The sequence below is a fragment of the Periophthalmus magnuspinnatus genome, chromosome 24, assembly GCF_009829125.3.
Source record: "Periophthalmus magnuspinnatus isolate fPerMag1 chromosome 24, fPerMag1.2.pri, whole genome shotgun sequence".
Lineage (NCBI taxonomy): Eukaryota > Metazoa > Chordata > Actinopteri > Gobiiformes > Gobiidae > Periophthalmus > Periophthalmus magnuspinnatus.
Genome location: NC_047149.1, coordinates 24989106 through 25012471, shown reverse-complemented (window position 1 = coordinate 25012471; position 23366 = coordinate 24989106). Strand labels below are relative to the sequence as shown.

Genomic DNA, 23366 nt, shown 5'->3' with positions numbered 1-23366 from the left:
CAGGACTAAAGCAGGACTAAACCAGGACTAAACCAGGTCTAAACCAGGACTAAACCAGGACTAAAGCAGGACTAAACCAGGACTAAACCAGGTCTAAACCAGGACTAAACCAGGACTAAACCAGGACTAAACCAGGACTAAACCAGGACTAAACCAGGACTAAACCAGGACCAAACCTGGACTAAACCAGGACTAAACCAAGACTAAATCGGGATCAAACCAGGACTAAATAAGCTAGGGCTAAACCAGCTCCAATCTATGTCTAAAATACAACAAAACCAGGTCCAAACCAGGACTAAACCGGAACTAAATCAGGTCTAAACCGGGTCAAAACCAGGTCAAAACTAGGACTACAACTTCACAAACCTGACGTGATGTGCAGTAGTTTGATTAGCCTGACGTCAGCCAACTGTAACGTGACTCAAAAACGAAAAACAAACAAAGTCAAACTTATAAAACATGTTAATAATAATACATGTTTTCAGCAAATTTAGTCATTTCCAAACAATAAAAGGAAATATTGGGTTTAAATATGTAACAGTTAAAACTCCACGGATGTGAAACTCCTCCTCTTTAAACGACTTCCCTCAAAACAGTGAAGTCAAACTGTGTCTTGACTCATTTTTTGCAGATTTTTTTTTTTTACATTTCATTACTAGTCAGTTGCTTCTTGCCCTCGTGGCCCACACACTTAAATCAAGATGAAACGCTCAGATGCCCGTCCAGAGCGCTGCAGGGGGAGGGGCTGGGTGAGACGAGGGGGAGGGGCTAAGTGGGACGAGGGGGAGGGGCTGAGTGGGAGCAGGTCTCTCTGGTCCCTTTATGTTAATTAATGCAGTGTGGCCCAGAGCAGAGACCTGAGCTCATTAACACGACTCTGCAACATCTGAGAACAGCTCTCTCTCTCTCTCTACGTCCACTCTCCATCCATCTCTCTCTACCTCCGCTTCTCGCTCTCCTCTTCTCTCACTTCTCTTTCTCTCTCTGTCTCTCTCTACTGCCTCCATCCATCTAAATCTTTCCCACGCTTTATTTTTCTACCTCTCTGCTCCCTCCTCTCCCCTCACGTTCTCTCTCTACTCTTCTCTCCCTCTCCTCCATCTCTCCCTCTCCCCTTCTCTTCCCGTCTCTCCCTCCTCCCTCTCTCTCCTCCTGTCCTCCTCTCCTGTCCTCCTCTCCTCTCCCTCTCTCTCCTCCCTCTCTCTCCTCCCTCTCTCTCCTCCTCTCCTCTCTCCTCCCTCTCCTCTCTCCTCCCTCTCCTCTCTGCTCCCCCTCTCTGCTCCCTCCCTCTCCTCCTCTCCTCTCTCCTCCCTCTCCTCTCTCCTCCCTCTCCTCTCTGCTCCCCCTCTCTGCTCCCTCCCTCTCCTCCTCTCCTCTCCTCTCTGCTCCCCTCTCTCTCCTCCTCTCCTCTCTCCTCCCCCTCTCTCCTCTCCTCCTCCTGGTCAGACTGTGCCCTCCTTCGCTCCGTGGGCTTTGAGGGGCACAGTGTTAATGTGTTTAACATGGGAGGGGTCACCTCTCCACAGATCTGACCTATAACCTGGTGGAGTTAGCTGCTCGTGTTCGTGGAGAATGACACGTTTAAAGCCCTACTGCGGAAAAACTCCATGGAGACGAGCAGGTAATGAAACGTCTCAGTTAAAGATGAAATAAAGTATAAAAGATTTTAGCATCAGCCGAAGAGAAAAGAAGAAAAGAAGAAAGAAAAGAGACGACAGGACGAGTGAACGGATGAATCATAAACGTGAGTCTAAACCACAGGAAGTAAAACGACAGACGAGCTCATTAAGCCCCCTGTGGTCCACTGATGGTACTGCACCTATTACCACTGTATATGTAGTACAAGTACAAGGGAACGCAGTAACACAGTATCACAGTACACACAGTATCACAGTACACACAGTACACACAGTACACACAGTATCACAGTACTCAGGTATTCAGACCACACACAGACACGGCCCCGGGATTTAAACAGGCACCAGTGTCCTTGAGAGAAAGACAGGAGAGAGGGAGGAGAGAGGGAGGAGAGGGGGAGGAGAGGGAGGAGAGGGAGGAGAGGGAGGAGAGGGGGAGGAGAGGGAGGAGAGAGGGAGGAGAGGGAGGAGAGAGGGAGGAGAGGGGGAGGAGAGAGGGAGGAGAGGGGGAGGAGAGGGGGAGGAGAGGGGGAGGAGAGAGGGAGGAGAGAGTGAGGAGAGTGTGAGGTGAGTGGGAGTAGAGAGGGAGGTGTGAGGGTGGAGAGAGGGAGGAGAGGGGGAGGAGAGAGGGAGGAGAGAGGGAGGAGAGAGGGAGGAGAGAGGGAGGAGAGAGGGAGGAGAGGGGGAGGAGAGGGGGAGGAGAGAGGGAGGAGAGAGGGAGGAGAGAGGGAGGAGAGGGTAGCGAGGGAGAGGGTGAGAGAGCGCGAGAAAAGGGGGTAGAGAGGGAGAGTGGGAGGAGGGGTAAAGTGGGAGAGAGAGTGAAGGGGTAGAGAGGGGGGAGGAGGGAGAGAGAAGGGGGTTAGAGAGGGACAGAGATGAGAGAGAAAGAGAAGGACCCTTGTGGGAGAGAGAGAGACGAGAGAGAAAATGGTGGTAGAGAGGGAGGGGGAGGAAATGAGAGAGACTAAAGAGAGAGAGTGGAGAGATTGAAGAGATGACAGAATGTGGACTGAGACCCTTGGACAGAGCAGATGGTGAAGTTCCTCAGGCTGAATAAATACTTCATATGGAGAGGAGGGAGAGAGAGAGAGAGAGAGAGGAGGAGGAGTGGGAGAGAAGAGAGTGATGAAGAAGAGAGGAGGGAGGGCATCCAGAGCAAAACACACAGCTCCAGTCGTTAGAGAGAGAGAGTTTAAAGAGGAACATAAAGCTCAGGGTGAAGTGTGCAGATTTAACAGGCTGAAGAGAAGAAGGAGAGAGTGAGAGAAGAGAAAGAAGAGCGTAGAGAGGAAGAGAGAGAGAGAGAAAGAGAGAAGGGGGTAGAGAGGGAGAGAGAGAAAGAAAGAAAGAAAGAAAGAAAGAAAGAGAGGAGGGGGTAGAGAGGGAAAGAGAAAGGAGGCCAAGAGAAAAGAGAGAGAGGAAGAGAGAGAGGGGGGGACTATAGGAGAGGAGGAGAGGGGTGAAAAAAGGGAGAAAAATAAAGAGGCAGTGATATTATTATTCTCATCAGATTCATGTGAGTGTTTCATCTGACGCTGAAACTGAAACTCAGGCCCACACGGCCCTGGCCCACAGAGCCCTGGCCCACACGGCCCTGGCCCACAGGGCCCTGGCCCACACGGCCCTGGCCCACACGGCCCTGGCCCACACGGCCCTGGCCCACAGAGCCCTGGCCCACACGGCCCTGGCCCACACGGCCCTGGCCCACAGAGCCCTGGCCCACACGGCCCTGGCCCACACGGCCCTGGCCCACACGGCCCTGGCCCACACGGCCCTGGCCCACAGCAGTGACCTGAGGTGGAGGATTCATTCCACTACAACAGTAATAAAAAAAAAAATAAAAAAAATAAACAAGTTCTGAGAATGTGCACATTCTGTGATGCAACGGAAGAATAAAGTTGTTTTTATTTTATTTTAAAGGCAAAAATATCTGTCCTTTCTGCAAAACCCTCCTCCTCACTTCTACAGGTCCTTGTTGTAATTATCTGGTTGATTCGTTGGTTCATTTTAATGAGAAATTTTTATATTTAGTGTTTTAATCAAGATTTAGTCAAATAATTGGTTTTAGTTTTAGCTTCGTATGAGCCAACGGCAAAAAGACCAAAGAAACTGAGCTCAGATAAATACGACATGTACAGTTTGATCTTGAATAATGTAAAATAAATAAATAAATAAAAATAATAATAAGACCACCAATAATAATAATACCAATAATAATAATACCAATAATAATAATAATAATAAAAATAATACCAATCATAATAATACCAATAATAATAATAATAATAATAATAATACCAATAATAATAATAATAATAATAATAATAATAACTTTTAGCCAACTAGAAAATATATCTTTTATTCTTTTTTTTCTGTAATTTGAATCTTAGCTTTCGTCACTGCAATTGCTTTTTGTTTATTTATTTTATTTGTATTTTTTCTAGAGGTGAATAGGAGAGTAACCATAAACTATACCCGAGTAACAGTAACTTTACTTTAAAATAATATTACTCAAGTAGAAGTACAAAGTAATCCAAGTAATTACTTAAGTAAGAGTAAAAAAGTGTTTTAAACTTTTACTTCACTACAATGAAGTCGTATCTACATTTGTGAACAGGACTGAGAAGTAAAAGTACTTTTCATTTGATTTGAGGGGTTATTTTTATCATGTTCGTGAAAACATCCTGTATAAAGTTTTCGATTTCAAGCTTCGACTTTGAGTAAAACAAAAATAAATACACAAAATTAAAAAGAAAAATGGATTCATATCATTTCTGTGACCAAAATATGTCTCATTTTGAATCAAAATCACACATCAACACTTGTGTGAAATACTTAAACTTTAAACTGACACTTAAATACTTTTATTTAAGTAGATTTTCTCATGTGATACTTTTACTTGAGTAACTTTTACCTCTAAAAAAATCAGATATTTTCAAAGAACAGAGACAAAAATGAGACAAACAAAACCTCATCCGGAGAAACTGCAGGAAACACAAAAGTTCAAATCATGTTTTACTGTAAAAATGTAAAGTCCTGTTTCTTTAAAAAGTTACTCAAGTAAGTGCAACTGAGTAAAAGTATCCGAGTACCACACATCTCTGTTTTTTTGTTTCGTTTTAGTCTGAAAAAACACGAGTCAAACTAACAGAAAGTCGTCGGTGTTTCTGTGCTGAACGGCCCAGTGCTGAGAGTCATGTGATATTTACAGACTCAGTGCATTCCTTGGCACCCCACTATCATGACCTCGCTTTCTGTGCCTTCGGACACGGCTCCGTCGCTATGGAGACGGCCCTGCCAAATTCACCCGGGGGGAGGGGGGGGGGGCAGAGGGGGTGGAACAGTCCGGCGGGGGGGGGGCGGGACCTTGAAACACTTACCCTGCTGTCACTGCGAAATATGTTTGGGAACGTTTTATAAATAAACTCAAAACAAAACTCTTTGGTACATATATCTTTTTAATGAAATGGTCAAGTGGAACTAAAGATGAGCTGTGGAACTTTTCTGGTGCGGGGTGCTTGGAAAAGTACGCAGTAGGGCGTTAAAATTAAAGTTAAAGGTGTTTTTATTGGAAACGTGACCTTCTTAAAGTGAGCGGGAACGTCTCTTCACTTGACTTGGACTCTGCTGCCCGTCTCCATGGAGATATATACAGTAAATTAAATGCTACTCCATGGAACTTTCCAAGCAGAGCATTAAAGGGGAGAAAAACAGAACTAGTTCAGTTTGAAACAGTTTGAAGTCGTCCAAACGTATTCCTCAGCTTCTTAATGTTTTGATGTTCTGTTGTACAGTTGGTGTGCAAAAACCTGTCTCACCTCTCTGTGTATAATCACTTACATACACATATCTGTCTCACCTCTCTCAGTGTAGTGTAATCATGTCTGCGTGCACATATCTGTCTCACCTCTCTCTGTGTAGTCGTGTCTGCGTGCACATATCTGTCTCACCTCTCTCTGTGTAGTCGTGTCTGCGTGCACATATCTGTCTCACCTCTCTCTGTAGTATAGCTGTCTGCGTGCACATATCTGTCTCACCTCTCTGTGTAGTATAGTCGTGTCTGCGTGCACATATCTGTCTCACCTCTCTCTGTGTAGTGTAGTTGTCTGTGTGCACATATCTGTCTCACCTGTCTGTGTAGTATAGTTGTCTGCGTGCACATATCTGTCTCACCTCTGTGTGTAATCACTTACATACACATATCTGTCTCACCTCTCTCAGTGTAGTATAGTTGTCTGTGTGCACATATCTGTCTCACCTCTCTGTGTAATCATGTCTGCGTGCACATATCTGTCTCACCTCTCTCTGTGTAATCATGTCTGCGTGCACATATCTGTCTCACCTCTCTGTGTAGTATAGTTGTGTCTGCGTGCACATATCTGTCTCACCTCTCTCTGTAGTATAGTTGTCTGCGTGCACATATCTGTCTCACCTCTCTCTGTGTAATCATGTCTGCGTGCACATATCTGTCTCACCTCTCTCTCTGTAGTATAGTCGTGTCTGCGTGCACATATCTGTCTCACCTCTCTGTGTAGTATAGTCGTGTCTGCGTGCACATATCTGTCTCACCTCTCTCTGTGTAGTGTAGTCGTGTCTGCGTGCACATATCTGTCTCACCTCTCTGCGCCAGCTCCGCACTGGGCTCGTACTTGTCGATCAGCAGCTGCACCTGCTCGGGCTTGAGCGGCGGGTACAGGATCTCGTTGAGTCTGGGGTCTCTTTGTTTGCTGTTTATGAACTCTGTCATCTGCTCCACGCTGAGGTACGACCGGCTCTTCGCTCCCCTGCAGACACAAAATCAGATTATGGCGAGGAACGAGAGCGATTCGGCGCCTGCGAACGGGGTAATTAAAGCGGCGGAGAGGCGGAGAGGGAGACGGATGCACCAAAGGGCCCTGATTAAATTTTGCGCTGGGTAAATTATGAGATTTGATTAAAAAGCTTTTCATTTCGTGAGACGGTGCTGGTGAATTTCCACACACGCGGCAAAAAAATAAAAATATCTTGAATTCAGGATTTGAGAAGTTTTGGCTAGCTTGTTTGCTAATGCTAACTTGCTAATATATAGGACAGGGGGCCACATCAACAAAATGGTCGCTCTCAAAGGGCCAGATGTAACTAACTGTAAAATAAATGTCACTAAATGTAACCAAATTTAATGTAAAATAAATGCAACTACTTTTTAATCTTGTTAATTAACCGTTTCTATATTTATTGCTTATTCAGGTTCCAAATATTGCACATGGATTTGCATAGACATGAAAAAATGGCTGGTTAACTCTGTATCTAATGATAAACTGACATTTTAAGACAGTCATATCGTTTCATTTCCTTTGTCGCGGGCCACATAAAATGACGTGGCGGGCCGCATTTGGCCCACGGGCCTTGAGTTTGACACATGTGATAGGACAATCCAATACAGTAATTTGACTTATGTAAATTTTTTCTTGCTTAAACACCGAAAAAACAGCTGTTTTAAAAGTGCATCATGCAGCTTTTCTCGTGAGTCGATTGCTACCCGCTCATTTCCATGGAGATGTTATTGATTTCAATGGTCAAAGGTCACATTTTTGTTATATATAGCGCTTTAAATCGAGGAACCGCTCACCCATTCACTCACAAATTCACACACCAGTGCACACAGACACAGAGGGGTGAGGTGGATTAAGTGTCTTGCCCAGGGACACAACAAAAGGATTCATCTGTGGGAGCTGGAATCGCACCGACAACCTGTGGGTCAACAGATGTGACCGCTCGACCAATGATGTTTACGTCGAGAGCGGGATTGGAACCGGCAAACTTCGAATCAGTGGATAAACGCTCAACCAGCTGCTACTGTCATCCCTGGTTCAACTCTCACGGTCTCGCTGTTTCACGGGATTTTTAGTGTACCGTATTTTCCGCTCTATAAGGCGCACCTAAAAGCCTTTAATTTTCTCAAAAACCCACAGTGCGCCTTATAATCCGATGCGCCTTATATATGGATCAATATTGGTCAATTATGTCACCGGTAGTCAGGAGGCGTCGCTGAAGTAATAGCGGTAATATCCCTTTAAGGACTGAGCACACTGTGGGCCAGTACAGCTCACCTAGACCTAGGCTTTTATTATTTTTTAGCCATAAAAATCATGTTAAATGAAGTATCAGCATTTGCTGCATTTTTTCACACAACTACTTCTATTTTACACGTCCATCCGTATTTTTTCTTTTACGCGTCGAATAAATGACTGGGAAAATCCCCGCAGCCCCGCGCTCTCATTCGTCACCTTCAGGACAACAGAGGCAGATTTACCGTAATGATGGTAAAATATTTAGACAGCCCCATGTCTCCGCTTTGAGACGCCGTTTGAATTTACATGAGAGCACGACTGGGCGGAGTTACGCTGCTGGAAAGTCCGCAACCCGCTCTATCGACGACGATAGGATCCGACGCTATAGGGATAACGGGGAGACAGCGCCGGGCGACATACGCCACAATCTGCCAATGGATCGCGGATGCCTGGGCTGATATATCAGTCTCAACTGTGGTCCGAGCTTCACGAAGGCAAGAAATGTCACTGAACTGTTAAGACAACAGCAGCGACACGGATAATGGCGATTTTGACGAGACGGAATCATGCACTTTGAATGAGCTCGACCAACTGTTCAACTCAGACACTGAAGAGGAAGAACTCGACGGATTCGTGAATGAGGAATGAACTGAAAAAGTGAGGCTTTAGTGTTTCTTTCACATGTTTACAACTAAAAAAGGCTGGAGATACTGTGAATATGGACATTAACGTTTGAACAACATTGAGTTATTGTTATTACGTTGCACTATTTCGAGAGTTACTATATTGTGATGCATTAACTTGTTTTGTGAGTTTGACTGACTGACTTATCTGTTTTGTTGACATTTCCTTCAGCGCAGCTTCATCTCGTGGATGCGTAACACAACCCCAGATACTACAGTAGTTTATATTCTATGCGCCTTATAATGCGGTGCGCCCTATATATGAAATTTGTTTTAAAATAGGCCATTCATTGAAGGTGCGCCTTATATTCCGATGCGCCTTTTAGTGCGGAAAATACGGTAATTTTGTGTGTTTTTTTACATCGTCTGAACGTGCATTGTGTCGTGCGTCCTGATTGGCTGTTGGACTGTAGACCATTGTCCATCAGTCTCCTCCGTGCCGTGTCTCCTGTCCAGTACAGAATGTGTTCAGACAAATTTACATAAATGTTGGATCTCAGTGTGACTCTGAAGTGCTGTACGTTTGCAATTTGTTTTCTCCCCGACAAAACCCACAATGTCGATGAAACGTTCTGCACCGACAAAGACGCCTACGAAGGTTTGAACTTTGAGAGAGTTTAAACGAGAGAGAAATGTGAGAAAATGTTAACGCCTGTGTGAGAAAAGTGTATAAAGTGTGTGGTGAGGGGTTTTACAGACAAAAACAGAGAGAATAATGTACAAAATAAAGCTGATACTTCGCGGGTTTTGGCGATTGCGGGTTATTTTTACAACGTAATCCCCGCGATAAACGAGGGACCACTGTATTTGAAAAAATCCGCATCGTAATTACCACTTTTGAGTAGGTTCGCATCTCCACGGATCTGACTTGTAACGTGGCTTGCTGGTGTTACTTACTATCGCCTCCATGGAAATAAGTTTAATTGAGATGTTATTGTATTAGATGAGTTTAATGTCACACGTTGGAACACTGTGGGACATTACAGGCAAAGTAACAGCATCTCCCATGGAAACACCACCAGGAAAGTTACGTAGTGCAGCTTTAAACCAGTCAGAACTTTACTGAAGATAAAAAAATAATCAATACTGTAATTATGTGGACAATTAAACTCATTTTGCCCACTGCACATGCTCCGTTTTGCAGTGCAGTCCTGGGAGGGTGTCGTGTCACTTAGCTGTGATTAAAATCTAGATTTATGACACAGAGTCGCCATGGTGACACAGGCCCGCTCCACGGTTGATGGTTTAAATCCCTCAGGGCCAAAGAGCACTTCTGCCTCCTCATGTCGGCGCTCGGATGACATCAGTGCATTAAACAGGATTATGCCGTTTAATGAGAAAATCACTGTTGTTCTAATGGAGTTTTTGTTGTGTTTGGATAAATATTGTGGTAAAATCATAGGCTGTGTATGTAAACGGACATAGCTAACGTGCTAGCTGTTACATTCTGGCTCCAATTCACTTTCTATTGATAAACTGTTAACCTGTTATTTTGAGATTTTTGTTATTTTTTATTATATATAATTTTTTATTTTTAGGTTTATTTGTTTGTTTTTTTTAGTCATTTTGAGGTTTTTTTAAATTTGAGTTGTTGTTTTTTTTTGTTATTTTGAGTTTATTTTTTGTTTTTTTCGCTCTACATGATCCTGGGGTTCATTTTTTTAAAGTTATTTTGAGTTTATTTTTTAACTTTATTTATTTATTTTTTAGTTATTTTGAGTTTATTTTTTAAGTTTATTTATTTATTTTTGAGTTATTTTGAGTTTTTTTCTGTTATTTTGAGATTGAAGTTATTTTTATTATATTTTTTTATTATTTTGAGGTTTATTTGTTTGGGTTTTTTTTTGTTATTTTGAGTTTATCTTTTGTTGTTTTTCGCTCTACATGATCCTGATGTTTTTATTTCACCGTTGTGTCTGTAAATCCAGATATAAACATTAATAACAGACTAAATCAAGCGCTGACGTTGCTCCCAGCGGCGTTAGCAACAGGTTTGATTGACAGCGTTGCTAAGCGTCCGTTCCCTGCTAAACCAGCGGTGCGGGCGGGAAAGGGCGTTACGTTCAACAGCCTCGTTCTGGATTGGCTCTTTGGTTGCTATGATACTCGTGGTCGGAATTCCAAATATGGAATAAAATATGACCTGTTCTCGCCTCGATGAGCTTTATTTGAGCAGAGCCGAGCGCTGTGGGTGACGTCGCACTCACCCAGTCGATTATAATGAACCACTAATCAAATATTACTTCACGTACAAATACTTCTATAGCAGGCGTGTCCAAACTTTTCTCATTACGGGCCACATACAAAAACACAGATAAAGCTGAGGGTCGATTAAGGGCCATAGACCGTTCGCCGATACAGTGAGTACTTCAAATCTGCGTTATTATTACAAGTTAGACTGAACCACTAGACCACATGTGTCAAACTCAAGGCCTGGGGGCAAAATTCGGCCCGCCAAGTCATTTTACGTGGCCCGCGACAAGGTAAATTAAAAGATATGACTGTTTTAAAATGTCAGTTTATCAGGAGATACGCAGTTAAAGTCATATTTTTAACATCTAAACACATATGCAATGTTTGTAGTCAAGTAATAAGTTTTAAAAAGCAAAATTCAGTTACATTTATATGGTTTTACAGTTACATGTGGCCCTCGGTGAAATTGCGTTTGACACCCCCTGCACTAGACCTTTATTCACGCGTACATCCTCACAGGACACGTTAAATATTTGATATGTGTTTGTTAAAGTAGATTTTCAGAAATATACAGTTTAAAGTAACACGGGCCGATTCAACTGGAAGCGTGAGGGCCTAGAAAAATGGGTTTGAGGACCACATTTCGCCCCCGGGCCACAGTTTGGGCATGCCGCTCTATAGGCAAATGTATTTTTAACCTAAAGCTGCACTGTGTAATTTTTTTTAGTGAGGGGCTGTCACTGTATTGCTTTGCCTGGAATATATGCTCTTTTAGTTGCGTTTATTTTTTATTTTTTTTATTTTAGAAGGACAACGCGCAGAGATTTATACTATTTAAAGCAATGAAAACGAGCAGGTGACAGGCTACAGGTCAGATCTGTGGAGAGGTGACCCTGCTCAGATAAGAATAAATGATTTTAAAGATTCGAGTTCGACGTGTTTGAATAAATGCCAGATAGATTTGTTGAAAGCGGTACTGTGAAACCTAGCGAGGAAAGGAATAGCGTCGCCACGGAGACAAACAGGTAGCATATCATCTACTAGAAAAGCTGCATAGTGTAGCTTTAATACATTTCGCACACGGATTGGGCCTAAAAAACAATATTTATAGATTTACAGAAAAGCTCCCTCTGCCCTGATTTGAGAAAAGGACAAAATCAAAACGTTACGCAGCTGAAAAACAAAAATCAAGCAAATTACACCACTTTAAATTATTGTTGTTAATGAAGCGATTGAAAAGAGAAGGATTAAAACTTAAAGTGGAGGCTCTGAACCTTAAAGGACCCGTGTTAGATTATTTTCTGATCTCTGTCGTAAAGTCGTTTCATGCTGTGAGGAAGAACGAGCCGTTTTCTTACACGTCAGAGAAGATGTGGTCGAGTTCTGGTCGAGGGCAGATGTTAATGAGGAACTGTGTGTAGATCTCTGGAGTGAAGTCCTCCTGTGGTATGGAGTCGCTCTGAAACACACAAAAACACAAACAAACACACGTGAACAGCTCGTCTCCATGGAGATGAAATGTTCTGCACGACGGCATTAAACGTTTGCTTGACTGTTCGTTTAATTTCTGTGTTTTCTTTATGTAACTTGGTCTTTTTTTCTCCCCTGGAAACGTTACACCGCGGGATATTGTAGGCAGAGGAATAACATCTCCACGGCGACAAGCAGGAGATGTACAGCACTCCAGAAATGTTCCACAGGGTAGCTTTAAACAATGTGCAATAGATAGCATTCAAATTACATCACTACATCCCAGAATTCCTCTTTAACCTGAGCTGGAGACGGGTTAAAATGGTTGAATTTGCTGTTTAACTGTCAGATTACAGACGTGTTAATCTGGTTTATGGTTAATATTTCTGTAATTACTGAGCTTTATCCACGAGAAACAAAACTGAAGCAAAGTTCAACAGCTTCTCTGTCAGTATAAATAAACAAAAGTGAAATATATTTTCACAATCGCTTCAGGAAAACGTGTTTGTCGTCAGATGAAACGACTTCAGGCCACGGGATTAATCTGACAGGTCTGTGGAGCCAAACCCTGTCAAACTATGATAAGGTTCAAGCGTAAAGTGTTGATATAAACGGATGTAGCTAACCTGCTAGCCGCCGCGTTATAAATAGGAAGTGACCATGGGCGCGCTTCTGGCTCCATCGACTGTGGCTCCAATTCACTTTCTATTGAAAAACTGTGTCCCCTCTCTTTTGGTCTTAACCGTGTAGAACCCAACAACCCTTTTCTTCTTTGGAAAATTATGAACAATGCATTAAAGTATTGATATAAGTTGAGCACTAAAATATCAACTTTTTCAATTTTAACCCTTTATTCCCCAATTTAGCATCAGAAAGAATATAATTTATCCAAAAAATATATATAAAATGTACTTCTAGACATTCTGCAAGCTATTACTAAAAAGATTAACTCAAAAAACAAAAAACAAAAACAACATAATTTTACCAACCGCTGCTTTGCTGAGAAGACGGTTTTGTTTGTGTAGTTTTCCAGCTTAACAAAACATCATGTGGACATCCATCTTGTCTTTATTCAATATTCATCCACTAAGTGTCTGTGTCTCTACACAGGGGCCAGAAGTGGCACTCTGGGCTTTTGAAGTAGCAGCAATTAACTGTGGCCAAATTTGACCCAGTGGGTTTTCCAGGGTTAAAATGTGATGATGATCCTGCTCTACATGATCCTGGAGTTTTTATTTCACTATTGTGTCTGTAAATCAATATATGAACATTAATAACAAACAAATCAGCTGCCTTCTTTCCGCGAGGTTGCTGCCGCTAGCGTTAGCAACTGGTTTGATTGGCTTAGTCCACTTACACAGTCGATGGGTTCAATATTTGGAGATTGTAATTTTGGGTGTTTCTTCCAAAAACAGAGAATCTCCCTTAAACATTTACAGTCCAGTAGGCGTAGATTGGCAGCCATGGTTTCGTCTGTTAGCGTCAGGGCAGCTGTGGTTACAGATGGAGATTGGCATTTATAAACAGAGAATGAATAAAAAATGGAGATTTCGTTTGGTTGAAGTTGTCTATCTTCCAAGACTATACGAATCCAAGCCAATATTAAATGATTATTATAGCTAAGGTTACCGTTATGCTACATATATACGGTTTATACGCTGCATTAGCATCTCTTTAAATACGAAAACCAAATATTACCCACTGCTAACAAAACCACTGGTGTTTCTTTTGGGCGACTTTACAACCTCAGGGCTATTGATTGACCGTGACCTTTGACACTCCTCGCTCCCAGGCTCCCGCAGGCTGATTACCATGCAGCTAATTAGCATACAGATAACCTCCAACAATCGGATACAGAGATCTGCAGGTTATCACAGGGGAACAGGTGTGATCTGAATGCACGAGCGCCGCAGCGTGCTAACAAGGAAATTGGCTGTGTTCACATGAGTCATAAAGGGTCAGGTGAGGATTTTCAAAGCAGGTATATCGGCTTGGTTTATGGTAAATATCTCGAAAAATAATGGGTTTTTCCATATAAAAACAAAAACTAGCTCAAAGTTAAACATCTACCTTAGTACAAATGAACTAGAGTGAAATGATGCCGTCACAATCTGTGGGTTTTAGACGTGGATCTATTAAAAAAACTGGAGGGTGCTGCTGCTTAGAGCTGTGTCGAGCTGGACTAGTGGCCACTCATTGGTACTGCAACGGAAAAAAAATCCGTCCTGCCCAGAAAAAAAGAATTTGATCACAAACTGTTCGTGTTAAGCTGTTGGTGACACAAAGGTTGAATTTTTTAGCTTTTTTTTTTAACCAATTTTCAGATCATAAACTTTTTCTCATCTCAAAATCCATCTGTTTCTTTTTCATCGTTAGCGCTTCGGCTACGCTCTATGTACAGTCTAGCTAAGTCTAAGCTGTGATTGGTTAGAGCGGTCAAGTGGTACGACATGAACGAGCCAAACTGTCACGAATGAGGCACAAGTTTAGAATATGGATCAGAGGCTCCTGGAAACACAAACATTGCAATTTATTCATTGTTAATTTATTCCTTTGTCTCCTTCGTGGCTGCTTCACTCGCTCTCGTCGCGCAAAGTCTCATGGGGAGGTCGCTCAACTGCCGATGGTCCGTAGGGCGGCCATGACCGGGTGCACGTAGCCGCTAAAGGCTAAACGTACGACATGCACCATTGAGTACAGACCATTGACTTCAACAGGCGGCCATGTTTAGACCCCGGGGCTTGGTTTCAGACACAGACTCTATATATAAATGGACATAGTTAAGAATTTGCTCTTCGGTTGCTCTGATACTCGACGTCAGAAATCCGAACACGTAACTCGGCTCCAAATTCACCGCTATAACTAAACATCAACTCTTTTAAATGAAAAAAATTTTCAAAAACGCAGTGAAAATGTTGAATAAACTCATAAAAACAGGCAAAACATGGTGTTAATATCATAGACTGTATATAAAAAATAAACATAGCAAATAGGAAGTGATTATAGGTGCACTTCTGGCTCCAATTCACTTTCTATTGAAAAACTGTGTCCTCTCTCTGTACCTGCTGCTGTCAGACTCGTTATTTTGGTCTTAAATGTTCATATTAACCCTCTGCATGATCCTGGGGTTTGTTTTAATTTTTTTGAGTTTATTTTTTAAGTTTATTTATTTATTTATATATATATTTATTTATTTATTTTTATAATTGTTTTTGTTACTTTTAGTTGGTTTTTTTAAAGTTTATTTTCTTTAGTTATTTTGAGGTTTTTTTTTTCATTTTTTTTCTTGAGTTTTGAGTTTATTTTTTTGTTTTTTTTGAAAAACTGTGTCCTCTCTCTGTCTCTGCTGCTTCAGACTCGTTATTTTGGTCTTAAATGTTCATATTAACCCGCTCTACATGATCCTGGGGTTTGTTTTAGTTTTTTTGAGTTTATTTTTTAAGTTTATTTATTTATTTATTTTTTTAGTTTAGATTTTTTTTATAATTGTTTTTGTTACTTTTAGTTTTTTTTTGTTGTTTTTTTTTCTTTAGTTATTTTGAGGGTTTTTCTTTCTTTTTTTTCTTGAGTTTTGAGTTTATTTTTTTGACAAACTGTGTCCTCTCTCTGTCTCTGCTGCTTCAGACTCATTTTGGTCTTAAATGTTCGTATTAACCCTCTACATGATCCTGGTGTTTTTATTTCACTATTGTGTCTGTAAATCAAGACATGAACATTAATAACAGACAAATCAGGCGCCTTCTTTCCCCGCGGTTGCTCTTTTTAGCGTTAGCAACAGGTTTAATTGACAGCACAACAGCGCCCTCAGCCTCACCGTTAGCGTCACTACTTCCTGTCCAGTTTTATCTCTATGAGTCACGCTAAAATGAATAAACATTTAAATCTCAGACAGTGGACAGGGAGCTGCGGGTGGGTCAGGGGTCAAAGGTCACTGACAGCATGTTAAACACTACACAAATAAAATGAAAACTTGAGAGATGTTTGTGTCTCAATGCTAAAGCTAATGCTAATTTTGAAGCATAACAGTTATTAAAACAACACCACAAACTGAAGTATTATTCATTTTAAAATCGTGTCCTCTTTATTTTAATGAAATTGAATTTTAATAGGTTGTTTATTTTATATTTTACACTTTTAATAAAAGAGACACTGCTCTGAGACACAGCGGGAGAGCGAGCGCGCCACTGTGCACAGAGTTAATTAAGCACTTTGTCAGATGAGAAATTTGATAAACAATAAAGTGTTGTGTCAAATTAACTAATAAGTTAAAAATTATTATTATATTTTACAACAAGAAGTCAGAACAAGAAGCGTTTGGATATTTATTCCAAACTTCCTGCTGTAAATCTGAACTTTTAAAGGTGCATTCTGTAACTTTTTAGACAGAGAGTTCACTTGTCTTCATGCTATTATTTAAATACAGAGGTTTCAAACTGATCACACAAATATAACATTCATTATTACTTAAAATATGAGCTTGCCTTTCCACAGCTCTAACCAGTAACTTGGCCACCTGCTTCTTAAAGGTGCTACATCACACAAAACTGACTCTTGTGAGCTTTAAACCGTGTAATAATGCTGTTACTTCTCCAAAAACAGACCTGGAGTTATGTTTTGTTTCAGTCTGTAACATCTCCAAAGCTCAAAACGCTCTGTTCCACCTTGTGATGTCATAAAGTGGTACTTTTCAAGTGAACAGCTCCTTTTACCTTTAGTTCAGTCGAGATAAGCGGCAATTCACTGAATGCTAAAATGATGATCCAAATGATTCTAGTGAAGGTGTGCGGAGTTTAAAAACACAATGGAGCACTTCCTGTATTACACGATGACATCACGAGGTGGAACAGATTGTTTTCCGAGAATAAATACACAGCGTTTGTGCGTTAAACATGTGTGAATGAAACAAAAAAACACAACTCCAGGTCTGTTTTAATGACAGAGCGACATCATAACAGATCAGAAAATAGCTTAATATGGGCGTTTTAATGTCACACGGTGGAACATTCCAGGCAAATAAACAACATCTCCATGGAAACAAGCAAGTTAGACGACGAGAAAAGTTACACAGTGCACCTTTAACATACATTTTAGCTCATGTACAAAGCCGTTCGCACTCGTTTGGGGGCTGTAGCTCTGAGTTCAAACCTCGTGCGTCATCCTGTGGACCTGTGCGCTACTCCGGTTAGCATCTGTGTGTTTAGCGGATTAGCAGCTCTAGCGTTTAGCCATAATTACCTGCACATTGGAACAACGGCAAATCCCAGCGGACTTTTACAGAGCGACGCGTTTACACTTCGATTCTGTCTGGACCTGACGGCGTTCACTTTGCACAGTCGTTCATTAAAGGTACAGGGAAAAAAAAGCTACAACGTGTAACTTTTCTGGTTCGGGGCGTGGCGTCTTGTCTCCGTGGCGATATTACCGCTCGCTCTGCCAAGAATGTTCCACCGTACGGGCTGATGATGCAACTCCATGGAAACAAACAAGTGACATCACAAGGCCAAGTTATAGGTCAGATCTGCAGAGGGGCCAACCTTCTTTGTCTTGTCTCCATGGAGATGTTACCGCTTTGCCTCTAAAGTCCCACAGTATGGCTTTAAAACGATCTGTCCGACAAATATGACGACGCTATAAGGACAAATTACAGGTCAGGTCTGTGGAGAGGCAGCACCACTCACGCTCAAGTTCACAATTCATGTTTTTTGTTTTTTTTTTAGATATTTTATTTCTGAACCATAAAAACACCTGGAACTAAATAAATGTGTTTAATGCCACACTGCAGAACATTCCAGGCACGGCAATAACATCCCCAGACACATCCAGGTATCTACGGGTTGAAGAGCGACGAAAAGTTACCACCGCTGCCATAGCAACTAACAATTTAAAACAGAATATTACGTCTTTTAAACGGGGAAAAGTGCTCAAAATGGCGCCTATGAACAGCAACAAATATGAATAGCACGGCACCTACTAGAAAAGTTACATAGTGAAGCTTTAAATTCAGTGACAATTGAAGTAATTATAGTATTAACGCAGTGTTTATTTCATGTTAATCTCGTTTAGCGTAAATAGCGCAGACTTTGAGGTGCTGTCGTGTTGTTTCGGCTCCGCTAGTCAGCCAGACATTTTGAAATTAATTCTCTTAACAAATGAACGAACAAACAATCAGCGCTGTTACAGGAGACTGAGAGCTCTGATTGAAAAAACAAAAGAGAGAAGAGAACTCAGGCGCTGACGCAAACGAGGAAGAAGAGAAGAGTTAACGCCGGAGTTTAGATCAACAGACGAACAACCGAAAACACGACTTAAAGCGCCGATATCACGCCGTTTTCTGTGTTCTAACGTCGTTTCCTCGTCGCAAACAGACCTGGAGTTGTGTTTTTGTTTCATTCGCACACGTTTAACGCACAAACCCTGCAGATTTACGCTGAGAAAACGCTCCGTTCCACCTCGTGATGTCATCATGTGGTGATACAGGAAGTGCTCCGCTGTGTTTTTAAACCCCACACACCTTCATTTAAATCATTTGGATCATTACAGTCCTGGAATTCCTGCAAATCACGACTGAACTAAAGATAAAAGGAGCTACTAATCTGAAAACTACCACTTGATGACATCACAAGGTGGAACAGAGCGTTTTGAGCTTTGCAGATGTTACAGACGAATAATAAAGTGTGACTCAAACATGTGTGACTGAAACAAAACACAACTCCAGGTCTGTTTTTGAGGCGGTAACAACATTCTACTTCGTAATATAAGTAGGGGGGAGGGGCCATACTGCGGAACATTCTGGGCGAAGCGAGTGGCAGCCTGCACCCTCCTGCACAAAAGTTCCAGAGTGCACCTTTACAGCAAAATGATCAGCAAACAGGTTCAAATATTGTGACGAAAGTGACAGAAACTACATTTTATTTGGGGTAAAAATCCACAATTTACTGAGCTGTTTAATCATGTCTCAAGGATTTCTGTGCTGTTTTAAGGATTTTCAATTATTCTTCAAGGAGCAGGATGGACAAATAAATAGATAAACAAATAAATAAATAAATAAATTCTGATAATTTACATATCCCACAAACTATTATGGATCGAAAGCCAATCCGTTTTCATCATTGTCACATCCTTAAAAAACATAATCTATTAAGTTTTGAAAGTTTTACTAGTTTATGTTTTCTTAAATTATGTTTTAAGTGTCAGTCAGTACATTTATACAAAGACTAAACAGCACCAGAAAGACAAGAACTGTACAATCCCACAACGCAGAACCTCTTTTGGACAGTCCACCTTTTCATATCAGAGCTGCAAACTGTGGAACTCACTGCTCATTGAAATAAAGAACATTTCTGAGTTGAAAATGTTCACGTCTAGGGTTAAGAACTGGCTGAAAATGAGTCAAAACTGTCCCCACTTGTAAATAAGTCGTATGACAGTTGGTGAGTGAGATTTGGGCACTGATGTATCTATTTTAAGAGGCAGGTGTTTAAATATATTTTGCATATTGGTGAATTGTGGAGAAGCTCAACCAGGGACGGGAGTTGAGAATGAGCTCTGGCTATAAACTCTATTTGCATCACATCAGCTGCAATGTTCATGTTGTAACTATGTCAGATTGCACTGTCCCTGTCAAATAAATGTATAAATAAATAAATAAATATTAAACACAAAAATATAGCGTCAGAAGAAGGGCGTCAGACTGCAGGGTAAACGGGAAAAATGTCCATTACAGACTTTATTTTCCTCAGACATGTAGTTTGGGCCCCCTAACATTTGCACCCAGGCCCCAGATTTGGTTGCCCCGGCCCTGCGTCTAAGTGTTGCGCGACGCCTTACTCGTCCAGACGGGAGGTTGCAGTTTTCCAGCGCCGTCTCCACTCTCTTCCGATCCGCCGTGAACATCCTGAAGATGCTGCAAACACAAACAGATCCTTTTTTGAGTTATTTCCACTTAACTCCGCCGTCAAAAATACGGCTTTCAGCTCAGGAAGATTTAGACACACTTAAAGAGCATATGGTTTTGCAAAATAACACCCGGCTGATCAAAGGAGTAACAGCAGGAGATTATGAGGAGATGGAGGAGACGGTGTAAACTCCAAAAAAAACTAAAATACAACGTTTTTGACAGAAGCGTTTGCTGTTAGCGACGGCCAAAATAATCCAATTCAAAATAAAAGCTATAGTCACTGCAGAGTTAAAGAGAAGAACAGAATTTACCCTGAGATTCACATAAACGTTGGATCTCAGTGTGACTCTGAAGTGCTGTACGTTTGCAATTTGTTTTCTCCCCGACAAAACCCACAATGTCGATGAAACGTTCTGCACCGACAAAGACGCCTACGAAGGTTTGAACTTTGAGAGAGTTTAAACGAGAGAGAAATGTGAGGAACTTCTTTTTCTTTTCCTTCCTTCCTTTGTCTCTGTTCTTTCCTTTCCACATCCCTCTTTTCAGAATTATTTCCTTCATCCTACCATTTCGGTTTTATTCATTTCATTTCATTCATTTATTCCTTTCTTTCTTCTTTATCCACTATTCTTTCTTTTCTTCTGTCTTTCATCCTCCATCCCGTGCTTTTCTCTTTGTTTCTTTTTCTTCTTTTCTTCCTAGTTCCCTCCTTTCCCATTTTAGTTTCTTTCTTTAATTCTTTCCTTCCTTCCTTCCCCTCAATTCTCTTCCTTCTTTCCTTCCTTCCCCTCGACTCTCTTCTTTCTTTCTTTCCTTCTTTCTTTCCTTCCTTCCTTACTTCCCCTCAATTCTCTTCTTTATTTTCTTTCCTTCTTTTTTCCTTCTTTCTTTCCTTCCTTCCTTACTTCCTTCCCCTCAATTCTCTTCTTTCTTTCCTTCCTTCCCCTCAATTCTCTTTTTTTTCTTTCCTTTTTTCCTTCTTTCTTTCCTTGCTTCCTTCCTTCCCTCGATTCTCTTCTTTCTTTCTTTCCTTCCTTCCTTCCTTCCTTCCCCTCAATTCTCTTCTTTCTTTCCTTCCTTCCCCTCAATTCTCTTCTTTTTTTCTTTCCTTTTTTCCTTCTTTCTTTCTTTCCTTCCTTCCTTCCTTACTTCCCTCGATTCTCTTCTTTCTTTACTTCCTTCCTTCCTTCCCCTCAATTCTCTTCTTTCTTTCTTTCCTTCCTTCCTTCCTTCCTTCCCCTCAATTCTCTTATTTCTTTCCTTCCTTCCCCTCGATTCTCTTCTTCCTTCTTCCTTCTTTCTTTCTTTCCTCCCTCTGGTCGGCATTAAACAAAACAGATCCTCATTTTATGCTAATTTTAAAACACAAAACTGATCTAAAACAACACAACTGTTTTTTTTTTATTATGACCTATGACCTTTTCGCATAATCACAAACTCCTGAGAATCCACACTGTGCCATCCCAGATCATTAATGTGCACGACTCAGTCCCACACACATTAATCTAACGGGAGCGGGTGAAGTTCGCACGCCGCTGTTCTTTTTTAAAAACTCCAGATCCGCAAACTCTGTGTATGTCGTTTTTCAACATTTCTGCACATGTTTACGTTATAATTGTTGATTTTCAGATCCTAGAATGTGATGATTTGTCTATTGATTACACTGTACCTAGCGACGAAATATCTACAAGGTAAAATCAGAAATGTTGAACGTGCGACTAAACCCGGGGACTCACTACGTCACAATAAAAATCTGCGTTTTAACGATATCCATTTGACATTTCTTCATCAAAAAGGTTGAAAATTGGGCCACTTGTTCTTTTGGATGATTTCTATCAAAAATTAAAGTTTGAAAAAATGTTGATTGTATAATAAGAACTGTCTGAAAAACAAGTTACGTTAAAGTTAAATTTGACTCCAATTTGTTTCTCTTATAACTCAGATCAACTTCATTTCCACCACTGCACTCGACAAACACAGGACAGTGATGGAAATTAAATGCACAATCTTTACTAAAATATGGCCTATTAGCAAAAATAAAAAATAAATAAATTTGGTATCAGTACATTAGTTTGAAATCAGACTAAAAATAAGCCCCAAATTATTAAAAAAAAAAAAAAAAATAAGTATGTTATTTTATAGCTGAGTTATAAGAAAAATTAATTGGTCAAATTGAGCCCAGAGGAACTTGAACGTAACTCGACTGGGAGGAACACACGAGGGTTAAAACCACAAACTGTTTATACAAATGGACATAGCTAACCTGCTAGCCGCCACGTTCGAAATAGAAAGTGATCATGGGCGCACGTCCGGCTCCATTGAAAACTGTGGCCCCCTCTCTCATTTTTGTTCTTAAAACGTTCGTATTAACCTGCTCTACGTAATCCTGGTGTTTTTATTCCGCTATTGTGTCTGTAAATCAAGATAAGAACATTAACGTGAGACCGATCAGCCGCCTTCTTTCCCGCTAGCAACAGGTTTGATTGGCAGTGTTGCTAAGCGCCCGCCCGCTACTAGACCAGCGGGGCGTTGCTTCCCACAGCTTTGCTCCTGATTGGCTCTTTGGTTGCTACGATAGTCACAGTCGGAATTTGAAATACGGAACTCGGCTCTGAATTCGCCCCCAGAATCGCTAACCTCGATTAGCTTTTTAGCATTTACCTGGAGCTAAACGCCGTGGGTGACGTCACACTCACTTAGTCACTTCTTTATACAGTCTGTGTTTGAAGCGCAACAATATACCCATCATGCACTAGTACAACACGGTATAGCGGTCGGATAACGATGCATGTGCCACCGCTCCTCGTATAAAACTAATAAAAGTACTTTATGAAACGTTTCGGTCGCTGACAGAGCCGTCCCGCAGTGTTTAGCCTGAAGCGTAGCCTGGTTTAATCACACACAGATATTCCTCAGTATACAGTGAACTCATCGGGGGAGCGGGAGCCGTGCTGACATTACTCAAACTGACGTGTCCGCGCCGCCGGGAGGTTAATTCCCTAAATGGTATGAGGCGGCCCGGAGTGTCTTGCTCGTTGACACCCACTGGTTTCGCTCAGGGAGGTTATCGCCAGAGTTCAGCACTGCTCAAAGCTCCAGTGGACTGATGCAAGAAGGAAGGATTTTATACAAGAGAAGACAAGATAAGACAAAGTACAGACCGTAGACTGTTTATATAAATGGACGTAGCTAACCTGCTAGCCGCCGCGTTACAAATAGGAAGTGAGTATGGCAGCGCTTCCTGCTCAAATCTGGATCCAGTTCACTTTACACTTTTTTTGTTTTTTGGGTTGTTTTTTTTTGTAATTTTGACTATTTTTTTTATTATTTTTTTTGTAAAATTGTCCCCTCTCTCTGTCTCTGCTGCTGTCAGACTCGTCGTTTTGGTCTTAAATGTTCGTATTAACCCTCTACATGGTTCATTTTTTGAGTTATT

General features: G+C 41.3%; 1 protein-coding gene across 1 annotated transcript in view; it reads right to left on the bottom strand.

Annotated features, from left to right (window-relative positions):
• The window catches only part of LOC117393057 (1-phosphatidylinositol 4,5-bisphosphate phosphodiesterase beta-1), a 328875-nt gene that overhangs the window by 96327 nt on the left and 209182 nt on the right, over window positions 1-23366 (bottom strand). Inside the window, exons 7-9 of the mRNA XM_033991233.2 lie at window positions 19861-19936; window positions 11922-12022; window positions 6255-6421 (exon numbers count right to left, since the gene is read on the bottom strand). Of these exons, the coding sequence (XP_033847124.1) occupies window positions 6255-6421; window positions 11922-12022; window positions 19861-19936 (344 nt within the window). The remainder of the gene's footprint in view (window positions 1-6254; window positions 6422-11921; window positions 12023-19860; window positions 19937-23366) is intronic.